This window comes from Chelonia mydas, chromosome 9 (assembly GCF_015237465.2).
Source record: "Chelonia mydas isolate rCheMyd1 chromosome 9, rCheMyd1.pri.v2, whole genome shotgun sequence".
Lineage (NCBI taxonomy): Eukaryota > Metazoa > Chordata > Testudines > Cheloniidae > Chelonia > Chelonia mydas.
In genome coordinates this window covers 60093816-60108419 of record NC_057855.1, presented here as the reverse complement: position 1 = coordinate 60108419, position 14604 = coordinate 60093816, and the positions used below count along the sequence as shown (strand labels likewise).

General features: G+C 53.3%; 1 protein-coding gene across 2 annotated transcripts in view; it reads right to left on the bottom strand.

The window, feature by feature from the left end:
• SASH3 (SAM and SH3 domain containing 3) overlaps window positions 1-14604 on the bottom strand; it is a 30797-nt gene that overhangs the window by 13280 nt on the left and 2913 nt on the right. The window contains exons 1-4 of one of the 2 annotated variants that reach the window (XM_043521968.1): window positions 8983-10378; window positions 3874-3969; window positions 3028-3177; window positions 1101-1242 (exon numbers count right to left, since the gene is read on the bottom strand). In XM_043521968.1, the coding sequence (XP_043377903.1) occupies window positions 1101-1242; window positions 3028-3177; window positions 3874-3969; window positions 8983-9078 (484 nt within the window). In that variant the 5' untranslated portion in view covers window positions 9079-10378. Of the gene's footprint in view, window positions 1-1100; window positions 1243-3027; window positions 3178-3873; window positions 3970-8982; window positions 10379-14604 lie in introns of those variants that run through there. The other variant, XM_007063807.4, reaches the window with a different exon arrangement.

Sequence of the window (14604 nt, the reverse complement as noted above, 5' to 3'; positions counted from 1 at the left end):
GGTTTGGAGTGTGGGAGGGGACTCTGGGCTGGGGCAGGGGCTTGGGGTACAGGAAGGGATGCGGGGTCCTGGCAGCGCTTACTGTGGCTCTGAGGAAATGCTCACCAGGTCCCTGCAGCCTCTAGGCACATGGGTAGCCAGACAGCTTTGCCTTCGCTCCTGCAGGCGCCATCCCCCGCAGCTCCAACTGGAGCCACGAGAGTCCCTTTTCAACCGGGCGTTCTGGTTGAAACCAGACACCTGGCAACCCAAAGGGCATGTACATGCGCTGCATTTACAAACCCGTGCCACCAAGTCTGAGCCCGGCTCTGCACACAGCTCTAAGGCCACCTGTGTGCATGGACGGGTGCCGGCTGCAGCCAGGGCGCTGCAGCCTGGGGATGGTGAGGGCGTCGCAAGGTCTAAATGCGAGCCTGAGCGTGTGGCTCTGAGCCTGGTTACAGCAGGTTAAACGCATGGGAGATGCACTCTGTCCAGATGAACTGAGCCAGCCCCAAGCCCCTGCAGCCATGGTAGTGTGAAGGTGGCTTCTCCCACCTTCACCTGGGGCAGCTCCCTGGCCAGGGCTCTGCCCCAAGGAGGCTGAGGCCAAAGTGTGGCAGAGGTGCTGGCAATCACCGAAGCCCTGTCGGCCCTTGTGCCGCACTGTCCCTGGGGCAGGCAGCAGGTAGGGTGACCAGACAGCAAAATGTGAAAGATCGGGACAGAGGGTGAGGGGTAATAGGAGCCTATATAAGAAAAAGACCCAAAAATCGGGACTGTCCCTATAAAATCAGGACATCTGGTCATCCTAGCAGCAGGGGCCTGGGGCTGCCCTCTGAGCTGGCAGGGAAAGGGGGGAAGAACAGTCAAGAGGATTCACGCCTCCTGGGTTGGGAGCACAGTCAAGTGGCAACGCCAGAGGGTGACAGGGTGCTGTGTCCATGTGGGCTAGGCTGAGACTGCTCCAGCCTCTGTCCTTCCTGCTGGGGGTGGGCCCTCTCCTGTCTCCAGAGGTGCCTGGAGAGAGCTGGCCCTGGGAGGGGAGCTGGGAGGATGGTGGCATGTGAAAATGCCCCTCCCCGCCCGCTCCCACTGAGCAGCACGGCCCCTGCGCTCACCACTGGATGTCTGGCGGCTGAGCGGCGTGTGCACGTCCTCTTCCAGCTCCACGTACGACAAGGGCACCTTCTCGAGGCTTGGCTCCTCCAGGCTGCTGTCCAGAAACATGGGGGACATGGACCCCTCCTCCCCCACTTCTCCCTGCGGGCAGAGGCCAAGGCAATTAGTGCAGGCTGGGGCAGGGGGGCTGCAAGGCTGCAGCATGGCTGTGTCAGAGGGGCTGGTACTCAGACAGTCACAAAAGCAATGTAACAAGGGCCCGAGCTTGGCTCTCTGTGTCCAGTGGGCACAGATGCTGGGTGCCGCCTTGAGCACATGGGCTAGCTGCTACAGAAAGGAGCAATGGGAGAGCTCCGAGCATGATCACCATCTGGAATCCACAGACCTGGGACTCCTGGGTCTGAAAACTGGGTCCAGGTATATCAGAGGGGGGTTCTCCTGGCAGCAAGTGATGCTGAGTGGTGGAGTAAAGAGGGGCCAGGGGCTCACTTTCCTGTTTCACTTGCTTGGAGGGGGGGGTCTAGGTCAGTGGATGGGAAGTGTCCACCTAGAGCTGTCAGCCCCCCTTCCCCGCCTTCTCGTCTAGTCATTCCATTTCCTCCGCCTTTGTTCGGATTGCTGTGGCCAGGCTGCTTCACACTGTCCACCCAGCCTTCAGTGGACACGTGCCAGTCATGCGGGAGATGAAGAGTGCTGGGGTAAGTTTAAAATCACTTTGCTACAGAAGTTTGAGCTCACCCTTGTTGCTTATGGAAAGGGACAGCGAGGGGCTCAGAGAAGGCCTGATAAGAACTAGTCTAAAGTTGCAATGAGCCGGGCGAGTATCCCAGGGAGGGGATGGCTGGTATGGGGAGTGCACGCTCCAGGACGTAGAGACTGCTCTCCGAGTTGGAAGAATGGCTTAGCGAGCGGAACTCCAACCTGATCCAAAGCTGGGCACAGAGCTGCAGGAAGCCAGCCCAGGGCAGAGGACAAAGGTGAAAAGGGGCTGGCATGAAACAAGCTCCAGAGGTGGGGGCAGAGGTTCCCACCCCACATGGGGAACCTGCTAACCCTAAGCCAGTCAGGCGAGCCCGAGGAGGGGAGGGGGGAAAGCCAGCTCATCTGACGGGTGCTTGTCCAGTGAAGGGTGGCAAGCAGCAGAACCTGAGTGATCAAATAAACTGTTGCACTCTCTCTGGAAGGGGAGAGTCAGACCCCGGGAACAGCTACCCCGTTGCCATGCAGCCACCAGCCCGTGCCCTGCCTCACAGGAGCTGGTGGGATGAATGAATGGGACACTGGTTCAGGAATGGTGAGATACAGGCTGGCTGGAGCACCCTCTGCCCCAACTACAGGATAACTGTGTAGCCTGAGCCAGCGGGGAGTCCCCCGCCCACCACCACCTGCATGCGGGTGCTATCTGTTCTCATGCACCAGGGCAGGGCAGGCGTTTATTTCCACATGCCTGCACTAGAGGCATAACTAAGAGAGGAACCACACCCCACAGGGGTTTAGAGGTCAGACAGGCAAGAACGTTCATACTCAAGTCTCGCTCAGGATCCCACAATTCCTAAAAGGAGCAGCAGTGAAAGTGTTGCCATCACACTGTCATCGGTAGGCACCAGAGTTAACTACCCTTGGGGAGGGAGTTGCTGGGTGGGCTGCCCCCTGCAGGCTCAGGCAGGCCCTAGCGCATCAGGTCATGTTCACAAGATTTTCTTTGCAATCAAAAGGGCTGGGAACTCTGCTTTGGGAAATGAAAACCTCGATTGTACAGGAGCCACCAGGGAAGAGCTGGGCTGGCAGCCAAGCTGGCACCAGCTCCATCTTAGCTTGCTCTGGGCACTGGTCCTTTCTGTTCTGTGGATTCTCTGAGTTCCAGGCCTTTGTCCTGTGCTGACACCCTGGGATCTTAGCACAGAGACTTGACACCCTGCTCCTTACCTTCCCCTCGGCCAGCGCCTTCACCACCATCTTGCCCATCTTCCTGTTCATGGTGCGGGAGATGACGGCTCTCCACTTCTTGCCCAGCTTCATGCCACTGCTCTTCCCAGTGTCATCAGGAGGTGCATTGGCTGGGTCATCCTCAGGAATCTGCAGGGACAGTCACAGCCAGTTGGAAGTGTCGGGGGGGACAGAGCCAGAGAAGCAAGTGCCCTGCACTTCTCTCTGCCCTCTGCCCCTCAAACCAAGGGAGGATGAGCCAGCTGGGCTGCCGCATGGGGGTTGGGAGGATGCCCTGAGCAGAACTCTCTGCAGGGAAACCACAGTGCCCCACACGGGAGAGCCCAAGCACTTGATTGTGGGGAAGAGGCATGTCTTCGGTGAGCACCAGGAGTCCACCTGTGTCACACACTGTCCCTGTGTTGAGCTGAGAGATGATGGGGGTGCGCCGGCAGGTGAGTGCCAGCCTGGGGAACAGTGCCACACAGAGAGCAGTCAGTGTTGTGGGCACCTCCGACTCTTCTGATAAGCTGTCTACCTAGAACAGGGGTGCAGTGTATGGACCATACATATCTGAGTGTGGAGCCGTGGGTGGAGCTGGGGCTGTAGGAGCCCAAGGGGCGAGTGGGTTGTGGGTGGGGTGAGGCCGGGCGGGGGCTATATGGGCCTGGGTCAGGCACGGACTGGTGTGGAGCTGGGACTGGGCAGGAGCTAGTCCCCCTGTGTGAGTGGGGCTAGAGGGGTTTCCCTGAGGGCAGGGAGTGGGCACGCCGTATGGCTAGGGTGGGAGCGGCAGCCTGTGAGTGCAGTCAGTTGCTCCCTGCGGTGCAGTGTGCAGATACTCACGTTCTCCTCCAGGTTAAACTCCTTCTCGCTCACCACGGGGGAGCTGGGCTTGGACTTGGCGAAATCCTTAAAGCTGCTGGAGCGCTGCAGGGAGAGCTGTGGGGAAGCAGGGACAGCATGAGCCAGCAAGCCCCACCCCGCTGAGCGCCGCCTGCTGGCTAGGGCCCGCCCCCTCCCGCTGAGCGCCGCCTGCTGGCTAGGGCCCGCCCCCTCCCGCTGAGCGCCGCCTGCTGGCTAGGGCCCGCCCGCCCTGGTATGACACTCGGCAGGGGCCTCCCCCTCCTTTACACTCTGCCCTTTCTCTGAAGCCTGGCCCCCAGCACAGGGCAGGAACAGACCAGAGCTCAGCAGATCTGTCCCCATCATGCAAGGCCCTTTCCCACCTCTGGCATGTCGTCCCTCCCCTTCCTGGCCCCACCCTGGCTGGAGGGCTTTCCCTTCCCGCAGGAACTGCTCAGACATGGGGGTAGCAGGGCCATAATTGGCTGGTCTGACTGGTACCAGATTCAACCTGGCCTCAGCGCTCCCTTTATCGGAGGGCAGAGGCACTGTCTTCCAGGCCAGCCCGCAAGGCGCAGCCAGGTGCAGCGGTAGTGTGCTCAGATACGGCATGTGCCATGGTGCCACCTCGTGGCTGCGCAGTACAATACAGTTAATGTCAATTCTGCTGTCCCTCCAGCCTCAGCCTCTCTCCCCTGGCTGACCACTGCTTCCCAGCTGTGACCGCTAGGCCAGACTGCTTATACCTGGTCCCTTACACGCTAGGGCAGTCACAAGTTACTGGAGCTGTGTTGTAGCTCTGTGTTTTCAACAGGTATCACTGGTGCGGTATGTCCTGCAGAATGTGTGCTCAAGAGCTGGTTTACATGTCAACTCCAGGGCATGCTCTGAGTCACATCTACCAGACAAGGCAGAGGATCAATCTGTGATGTCACTTCAAGTCTCCATCAATTATTATAGGTGTTTCTTTATGGAGATTTTTTTCTCCCTTGTGAAAACTGAGCTGTAGGGTGTGACTATGTGTGCCCATTTGATCACCCTATTCCTTAGGAATGTTTGTCTGTAGATTGGACTTTAAGAAGTCCAGGCTAGGGCATAAATTATGCCCCATAAACAACATTGCTGATGTCTGATTTTAATAGCATCAGCTGCGTTCCTACAGGACAACAGGAAATTCATAATATTTGTTTTGTCAGCGACCTTTATACAGGGGCATAGCATGACGCAGTTATTTGAATGTCTGGATAAACCTTCCCACTAACCCGTTTATGGCAGGATGGTGATGAATTGATGTGACGAGTCTGATACCATTTCTTTGGGGGAAAAAACCCAAACTCTTTGTCTATGAACTGAGTTCTGTTGTCAGTTACAAACTGCTTGGGAACTCCTGTAACTGAAAACAAGAGTTTTAACACGTCCACCATCTGTGCTGAACTACTTGGATTCATACAGGATATGTCTGGCCATTTAGGATGGGCATCTTTACTGCAATCACTGCAAAAGGATCTTGAAGACAGTGGGAATGAAATGTTAAGATGGATGCTTGGAATTTACAAGGATGGTGTGTTTGGAACGAACTAATTACTGCACTCAATGTGCAGTGGCAGTCAAAAAGGCGAACAGAATGTTGGGAATCATTAAGAAAGGGATAGATAATACAGAAAATATCATATTGCCTCTATATAAATCCATAATATGCCCACACCTTGAATACTGCGTGCAGATGTGGTCGCCCTATCTCAAAAAAGATATATTGGAATTGGAAAAGAGCAACAAAATATTTAGGGGTATGGCGCATCTGCCATATGAGGAGAGATTAATAAGACTGGGACTTTTTAGCTTGGAAAAAAGATGACTAAGGGGGATATGATAGAGGTCTATAAAATCATGAGTGGTGTGGAGAAAGTAAACAAGGAAGTGTTATTTACTCCTTATAATACAAGAACTAGGGGTCACCAAATGAAATTAATAGGCAGCAGGTTTAAAACAAACAAAAGGAAGTATTTTTTCACACAATGCACAGTCAACCTGTGGAACTCATTGCCAGTGGATATTGTGAAGGCCAAGACTATAACAGGGTTCAAAAAAGAACTAGATAAATTCATGGAAGATAGGTCTATCAATGGCTATTAGCCAGGATGGGCAGGGATGGTGTCCCTAGCCTCTGTTTGCCAGAAGCTGGGAATGGGTGACGGGTGATCACTTGATGATTACCTGTTCAGTTCATTCCCTCTGGGGCACTTGGCATTGGCCACTGTCAGAAGACAGGATACTGGACTAGATGGACCTTTGGTCTGACACAGTATGGCTGTTCTTATGTAATTAGGGGAAGTGTGAAGGTGATCCCAGTTATAGAAAAGCTGAGGGAATCCAGACTTAGGTGGTTTGGGCATGTGACAAGAAGAATATATAGGAAACAGGGTATTAAACTGAGAAGTGGAGGTTGGAGAAGGGTTGAAAGACCCAAGACTAGATGGATGAACATTCTACAAAATGGTTTGATTAACGGTGGAGTTTCCGAGGAACTGCTTCAAGGCAGGCTGAAATAGAGAAGAAGGATCAAAGAACTGACCCCATATAGAAAGAACTAAGGTTAGAAGATGACGTGATTTACTGCAATCGCAAACGTATGCTCTATAAGTGATCCAGCATAGTCAACATGGAATCACTGCCATGGCGTAGCTGACGACTTCCAAGGATGCAGTGGAGCATGTTTAGACATCTCGCCATGTTGCCATTTCCTCTTTCTGTGCATCAATCCCCAGCCACCACACACTCCTGGCCAAGACTCTCCTTACAGTCCTAAATGGCCTCGTGTAATTCTTGGAATACACAGGCCCTGAGCTGTGTAGGAATAACACTCTGGTGTCACACATTAGGCAACCTTGAGATACCCTTAACTATTCCCTGCGAGCAAAGAAAGCTGGACACAGATGTTTTTGTGCATGAGTCCATCTACCCATTGTAATGTCAGACACTTTCCTGCTGTACCCTGGCATTTGTTGCAGGCAAGGTTTCACTTTGTGCTATACAGAACATACCAACTGTCTGGTTCAGTTCGTTATCCCTACCTGCAACTTCCAATGGCCAGTGTGAACCACAGTCGCTGAGTTTTTTTTCACCAGTGGATGCTCCGCCCCCTCGCCAACCTGAGACCCCGCTCCGCCCCCTCCACTGAGGCCCTGCCCTTGCTCTGCCTCTTCCCGCCCCTGCTCCGCCCCTCCCCTCTCCCTGCTCTGCCTCTTCGATCTCCGCTGATCTTCTTCAAATGAGAAATCCCTTCTCCTCTTTCGCGTATGGAAGCGTCACCAGCTGATTTTACAGGCAACGATGCCACCACTATGGAAGGGCCCTTTGGATACTAAAAGCTTTATGGCCTCATCAAAAGCTGTGGGGCAGCCTGGGGACCGGCACCTTCTCTGTCCATTGTGTCAGAGTGCACTTAGGGGTTGTTGCTCTGTCAGGCATACAGCGCAGGACCTCCTCCTAAACTCGGCAGTTTAGTGGATGCTGTTTACAGTAAGCTGTTACCTTCACTTTAATAACATCCAAGAAATGAGGATTTCCCCCTGTGTGTTTTTAGTAGCACCGAGATTTCCTACAACTTCACCTCTTTAAATTGTCACTAATAATCCTGCTCTAAAATTAGACACCGCGGACCCCTGTACCAAGCTCCATTTCGAGTCCTATTCCTTCCACTTGTAAAGGAATCCATCCGTTATGGTCTTCCACATTTAACAGCTGTAGTGATGCTATAGCGTCCTCACTGGACTCCAGGCTGTCATTTGCAAACTGATGAATGTTCAAATCTCTGGCATTGCCCTCAGGAGGGGACTGTTGTGTTGACCTGCATATTTTCTCTGCGGAGCCCAATTTGTTGCAGTTTTTGCAAGGTTTGTTCTTGACCCAACAGTCACTGAAAGACTCTTTCACACAAAGAAATAATAGGGTCTGGGTGCTCTTCAGGTTGTACTTCCTCCTTGTCCCCCACTTTAGTTGCTGCATAGATGATATGAGGCTGTAGCAGCTTCTTGGCATCCTTGTAGCTGTGCCCATTCACACAGTAACTTTTACTGCAGGTTTTAGGGTCAATTCAGTCTCCGTCAATAGCTGTTCTCAGATTGCTTCACTGTGCATCCCACACACTAGCCAGCCCCTTAATGCATCATTGAAACTTGCTCCAAAGCAGCAATGCTGTTAATAGCCTTTATTCAGCCACGGAATCTGGAATCATTTCCTTCCCCTTTTGATTCTGTTAATAAAAGCAGAGACACTCTGCAATGCCCAGTGGCTTTGGGGAACGGGGGATCTTGTAGAATCTCAACCACTGCTTTGGCTGCAGGCTTAAGCGGAGCTGTTAGGCTATGCAGCATGCGATATGTTTTGGCCCCATTGCACTCAGTGAAACCCCCACCTTGTTTTATCAGTTATCCCATGAGCTATGCTAGGCTGTTCCAATCTCTCATTATAGGTGGACCAGGACTTTGCTGAGCTCCCAAACAAATCAATTTTCCCCAAATAGCCTTTAACCCCTAAATGAGCCGGTCACTCACAGTCACAGTAGCTGCAATTTCACTGTCACTCAGCCCCTAGTGCCCTGTGTTCCTGGATTAGGGTCCCATCCTCACCACCAGTCATTGCGGGTTGTGCTCTTTATACAACATTGGTCATAAGAACGAGCCAGCTGGGCATGGTGGGCTCCAAATGGCCACACCATGCCAGGTCTCCCTACACACGCCTCGCAGCTCTGGCTGGTGACTGGCAGTTTCAAGAACGTAGCAACAGTAGAGAGCAAAAACTATTTAAAGGGGTATGACCCTATTCCCATATGCTCCATTAGCCTTCTTGGTTATAGAGAAAAGCTTGAAAACATGATTCCCAAAGGCCCAAAAACCAGAAAGGGAAAACCACAGACATACACGTTATAATTTTTTAAAAGGGTCAGGATTTTTAAGCCTATCTCATGATTTTGGGGTCTTGCCCCCTGATTTGGAATGCGTGGGGTTGGCAGCACTGCAACGGCTATACCTGCAAAGTGACACTGGATTGCCAAGGGAGTTCTTGTTCTCTAGCGCATTGTATGCGAGCCCCGCACTGTACTGAACCCACCTGGCAGAACAGACTGTGGGAATGGCAGGGGAAGGCACATCCATGGGGAGAAAGGGAGGGTTGGGCTGACTCAGGTGTCAGGCCACGTCTCTGCATGACAACAGAGTATGGAAGGCTGTCCGCAGGGGAACACAGTGATTTTGTTCAGATTCAGCACAGGGAAAGGGCTGGTCACAAACGCAAGCACTTCCAAAGAGACTGGTGCAACAGCTGCTGCCTTAGGCCCGTCCCACTTGCTGTCATTTCCGCAGGCAGGGACCCCGGGGACCCCGTGGAAATCCTGGCCGCAGGGTGGTTGCCTTCACAAACCACAGGTTCATGTGGTGCCAGCGCAGTCAGTCAGTTGGTTGCTGTAAGCCCGCACTTACTGGTCTCACCCCTTGGACAATATCTGCATTGGTGATCTACAATGCCCAAAGCTGCCTGATCTGTCCTGATGTTCCACGATCCTGCCTGTTTGGGAGCACCTGGGAAAGCCAATCTGCTGGGCTGTCCCCTCCAATGGCTGACTGCTGCGATCAAAAAGCCCACAATCCTGGCAATAAAGGGCTTCGGTCCCCGGCAGGTGTGAGCAAAGGTCCTTGTTCCCTTCTGTAATGTGTATGTACCGGAAAACAAGACTTTGCCAGCATGTATGAGGGGCTGGAGGTGAGCCTGGAGTGACGATCCTGGCTGTATAGTGAGCCTCCTGGCTGACAACTGTGCTGTAACCCCTGGGTTTGCTCAGCCCATTGAGCATACCCAGCAGTTCTCGCTGAACTTTGCTCCTGCAGGGAGGTAGTGAAGACAGCCTGGAGGCCATGGGTTTCAGATCCCTCACCACTACAGTGCCTCTTCGTGGCAGGGCATTGTGTAGCAGTTCTCTCCCTACCTAACGCCTCCCTGCAGACAGCTGCCCTGGTCCTCTGATACTCTGCCTCTTCCTGCCACTCAGCTCTCCGGCCAGGTCACAATTCAGTCCTCTCCTTCTAGAGTAACAGAAAGTCCAACAGTCTAGTGTCCTCACCGAAGGGTCTTTGGCTTACTCTGGGTTGCGTGTTGCTCACAACCTTCGCCACGGTTTATCCCTTCTCAGGACTCCCAAGGCTCTCCTCTGGGTCGCCTAATGAAAATCCCGAACTAAGCATACAGACACAAACCAATTTCAGCCCTCCTGGGCCTTGTCTCCCTCTCTGCTGTGCCATCCTCCACTGGGCACCTCCCAGGGCTCTCTCCCTAGTTGTCCAAATCCTGCTGCTGGGGCTGCTTTACTCCCAGGGGCTGCTTTCTCTCTCTTCTGGCCTCCTGCCAGGCTTCACCCCCTCAGGGGAGGAGCCCAAGGTCACCCCACTGGCCCCATGGAGTGACTGCAGAGTTCCTCACTCTCTACTGCCCCAGCCCCTTTCCACTCTCACCTTCCTGCCTGTGTGAGCCTAGGCCAGCTCCAGGTGCAGCCAGATAACTGGCCTAGCATGCCTTCATTAACCCTTTCAGGGGCAGTGTGGGGTACATGCCCGATCAGCGCAACCATAAAGGCTAGAGACTTGCTTTTAACACAAGCGCCCCCCAAAAAAACTCCAGCTGGGTCCACCCAGTGACATGGTATTTCCAGTTGTGTGGAAATATTCCTGGCTCACACACAGTGCTGTCAAGCATCTGGTGTATTACTATAAATAACACTGTAAGCTGGGCTGCATGGAGCTGTGCAGCACCTGGTCCAGGAACAGTGTCTGGGGTGCACTGGGGAGGGGAGTGGGGGGAAGAGGGGGGAGTGAGCTGTGAGCTCAGGGCCCAGCTGCAGGCACAAGAGCAAACAACACTCTAGCACTGGGAGAGAAGCAGATGGGAAGGGGACAGTGGTGGTGCATGGTGGTCGGGCCCACCCTGCAGCCCAGGAGCAAGCCCATCATTTCTGTAGAATTTAAGCATCTAATGGGTGGTGGGGGGGACCAGCAAATAGCATTTCCAGTTTATCTGCTTGCAAAAAAACCATCCCTGTGTTACACTAACACACAGCTCCCTCCTGGAGTTTGTGGATAGTCTTAAATGAGAACTCTGAGAGGAGAGAATCGCCCCATTCATCTCAATGGGGTTTTAACACTGAAGCTAGAAGATAACAATTTCAATCACATTGGCTATTTTACAGCCCTCTTTTTAGCAAAAGTATCAAGCTAATGTGCCTCTCCATCATTGCTGGAAGGAGTCTGTGTGTGCCGAGAGCACTGGGGGCATTTTACACACTGGACTAAACAACCTGAGCCTTAGAAAGTGAAAACCAGCGTAGTGAGTAGCTGTATTTTCCTTTGAGTGCACTTCCTCCAGCAACCAGCAGTTCCTGGGAATTCATGGCCCTGCAGCCTCATCAGGCTTTGTCTGTAGGATGTGGTGAGTGAGTAGGGTTGGGTCAGGCCACAATTTGATTATGGTGACAAGAGTTTAAGGTCTAGCCTCTTGGGCTGAGCAGCTCCCTATAAGCTGGGCACTATGTGGGGCCAGCACCAGGTGACATATCTGTCAGCAAGTCAAAGGGGACACGCACGGGGTCGGCGCTAGGGGTCAGCATCTGTCAGGGAATCAGATGGGACGTGCCTGGGGCTGGCACTAGGGGACAGTGTCCATCGTTGAATTGGAGGGGATGCGTGCAGGGCTGGCACTACAGGGTGGTGTCTGTCAATGAGTTGGAGGGGACACATAGGAGGACAGCGCTAGGAGATGGTGTCTGTCAGTGAGGCAGAGCAGACATGTGTAGACCAGTAGTTAGGCAGCCCATCCGTTGGTGAGTCAGAGAGGACAAGCAGAGGGCCAGTGGTAGGCGACCCATCTATCGCTGAGTCAGAGGCGACGCATGAGGAGCCGGCACTAGGTGACCCGTCGGTCGATGAGTCTGTTAGTGAGTTGGAGGGGACACATGGTGCTGGCACTAGGCTACCCGTCCGTGAGTGAGGTGTGGGGGCGGGTGCTGGAAATATCAAGTGCCAGGAAGAGCAGCTGGAGAAAGCCTTGGCAGGGGTTGGCGCTCACTGGAAGTAAAGACGGGTCAGGCAGGAGTTTCAATGCCAGTAGCAATGGGGAAATGGAAAGTGACTGACTAGCGTCAGTGAGAGGCTGGGCGGGGGTGGTGGAACTCAGGGTGTCAAGAGCTAGAGAAGGAAAGTAGGGCCGGAGGACTAAGAGCCCAGGCCCCAGAGAGGAGGGGAAGTGAGAGTGGAGGGTGGGGCAGTGAGTAGGGAGGGGGTGCCCAGCGAGGTCTGCTGCTATAATGCTGCCTTGGCCTGCCCTGCCTTCCTCAGAGACGGCCTGTTTCCATGGTGAGAGGAGGAAGGATGTGGTACTTCCCAATGTCTCATTCACTCTGTGCAGAACTGTTGCAAGGGCCTACTGCGTCAGACTGGAGGAACAGAGCGCCCCAGAGGTAGCAGGGGAGTCTAGCACATGCAGGGGTGGGTTGTCATTCCTGAGCCAGGACAGCAGTGGGGGGACACATATTTCCAAGGGCTGCTGATTGCAGAAGGCTTGTAACCTCCCATGCCATGTGGAAACCAAACCCTCATTCAGCCCTTCACAGACACCCCTGAGCCCACCGCATGTCCTCAATATATCACCTCCAAAGTGGGGCGATGCCCACATTCAGCTGGCTGAGGTCACCACGGTTAGTGGCTTCCTCTTCCTCATCCTCTCCCTGGCAGAGCTGCCTACTCTCACAATGTTGAGGGAGGACAGATTTGGGTTCTCATTAGCTCCTGATTTGTTGTCTTCAAACTTGTGAAATGTTGCCCTTATCCAAAATGGCCCCTCTCAATGGGACTGAAGCCAAGCTCCCCTCAGCCAAGATAGCTGCCGTTTCCTTACCGTCTTTGCCGATGACAGAGAGGCTCCTACAGGGGTCACAGGGAGGAGGTGGATGTAGTGGGTATTCTACCAAGCTCTGCCCATACAATAAGCCCCACCCACTCACGATGCCAGAATGAGACGCTGCTCTCAGAAGCTACCAAAAGGTGATAATGTGAGCTCTCTGCACTCCATGGGACCCTTGTGCTGGGCTCCCTTGTGGCAGGAGGAAACAAGAAGCGGTGGTATCTCCCAACCCAAGTGGGGGAGGGATAGCTCAGTGGTTTGAGCATTGGCCTGCTAAACCCAGGGTTGTAAGCCCAATCCTTAAGGGGACCATTTAGGGATCTGGGGCAAAAATTAGGGATTGGTTCTGCTTTGAGAAGGGGGTTGGACTAGATGATCTCCTGAGGTCCCTTCCAACCCTGATATTCTATGATCTATGAACCCCACCTGCTCCTAGAGCCAGAATGAGCTATCACGCTGCACAAGTCTCCATACTTGCCTGGCTGCTCTCCTTGCATGGGCACTGAAATAGTTCAGTGTTGACGCTGACATCTGACTTAGCACCCGCTGAAATAAGTGGGGCAGATCATACTTCAGAGCTACTGTCTCAGGCTCTCTGCAGACTCCGGCAGACATGGCTGCATTGGTTTTGTTCAGGTCAATTTTTATGTCACAACCATAATTGCTAGAAAGGCACTGTTGTTTAAATTGAAAGCTGAGACTCTGAAGAACAAGAGGGAAGACTGGGGAAGATGGACACACTGCAGTACCATGAACCAGCCTAATGCTAGCCCTGGACTTCCCCTAGTAAAGATGGCCACTATCCCCCATTGTTTCCAATGGAGCTGAAGCCAGGCTGCCCTCAGAGAAGATGGTAGACCCTCAACGAGGGCCAGACAGGAGACATAAAAATATGGAGGTGCCAGGAATGAGCCTCTGACTGCAGCCAGGAAGGGGGAATGCATTAAGAAATTGGAGGTGTGGGGAGTAGGAGGAAGACTGAGGGAGATTACACCTTGGTGGGGGTGCGGTTCCTGGGGAGGTTGGTTGGGGTTTGGGGTTCCTGGGAAGCATAGTCGGAGTCAGGGTGCCCGGGGAGATTAGATACAGGTGGGGCTCCTGGGGAGGTTAATTGGCTGGTTGGGTTCCTGGGGAAGTTACTTAGGGGGTGGGTTCCTAGGGCAATTAGATATGTGCTGGGTTCCTGGAGAAGTTTATCAGGGCCAGGTTCCTGTGGAGCAGGGGTTCTCAAACTGGGGGTCAGGACCCCTCAGGGAGTCACGAGGTTATTACATGGGGGGTCGCAAGCGGTCAGCCTCCACTCCAAACCCCGCTTTGCCTCCAGTATTTATAATCCTGTTAAATATATAAACAAGTGTTTTTAATTTATAAGGGGAGGGGGTTGCACTCAGAGACTTGCTGTGTGAAAGGGGTCACTAGTACAATAGTTTGAGAACCACTGCTGTGGAGGTTAGATAGAGGACAGGTTCCTGGGGAAGTTAATTGGGGGAGGGTTTCTGGGGAGGTTAGTCAGGGTTTGGGGTTCCTGGGAAGTGCAGTTCGGGGCAGTGTGTCTGGGGAGATTAGGTAGGGACAGGTTCCTGGGGAAGTTAATCGGGGGCAGGTTCCTGGGGAGGTTAATCCTGGAGTTAGCTGTGGTGTATTGAGGACTGTGTTGGAATTTCAAATGATCACTTTCTTGCTATTGCTTGTAGTCTAACGGGCTCTCTAGGGAAGCCTGTGATCAGAGTCACTCTGGAAAAAGCCAGCTTAGAACAAGGTGGTGTAAGTAGTGCCTCCTGCCTTAGG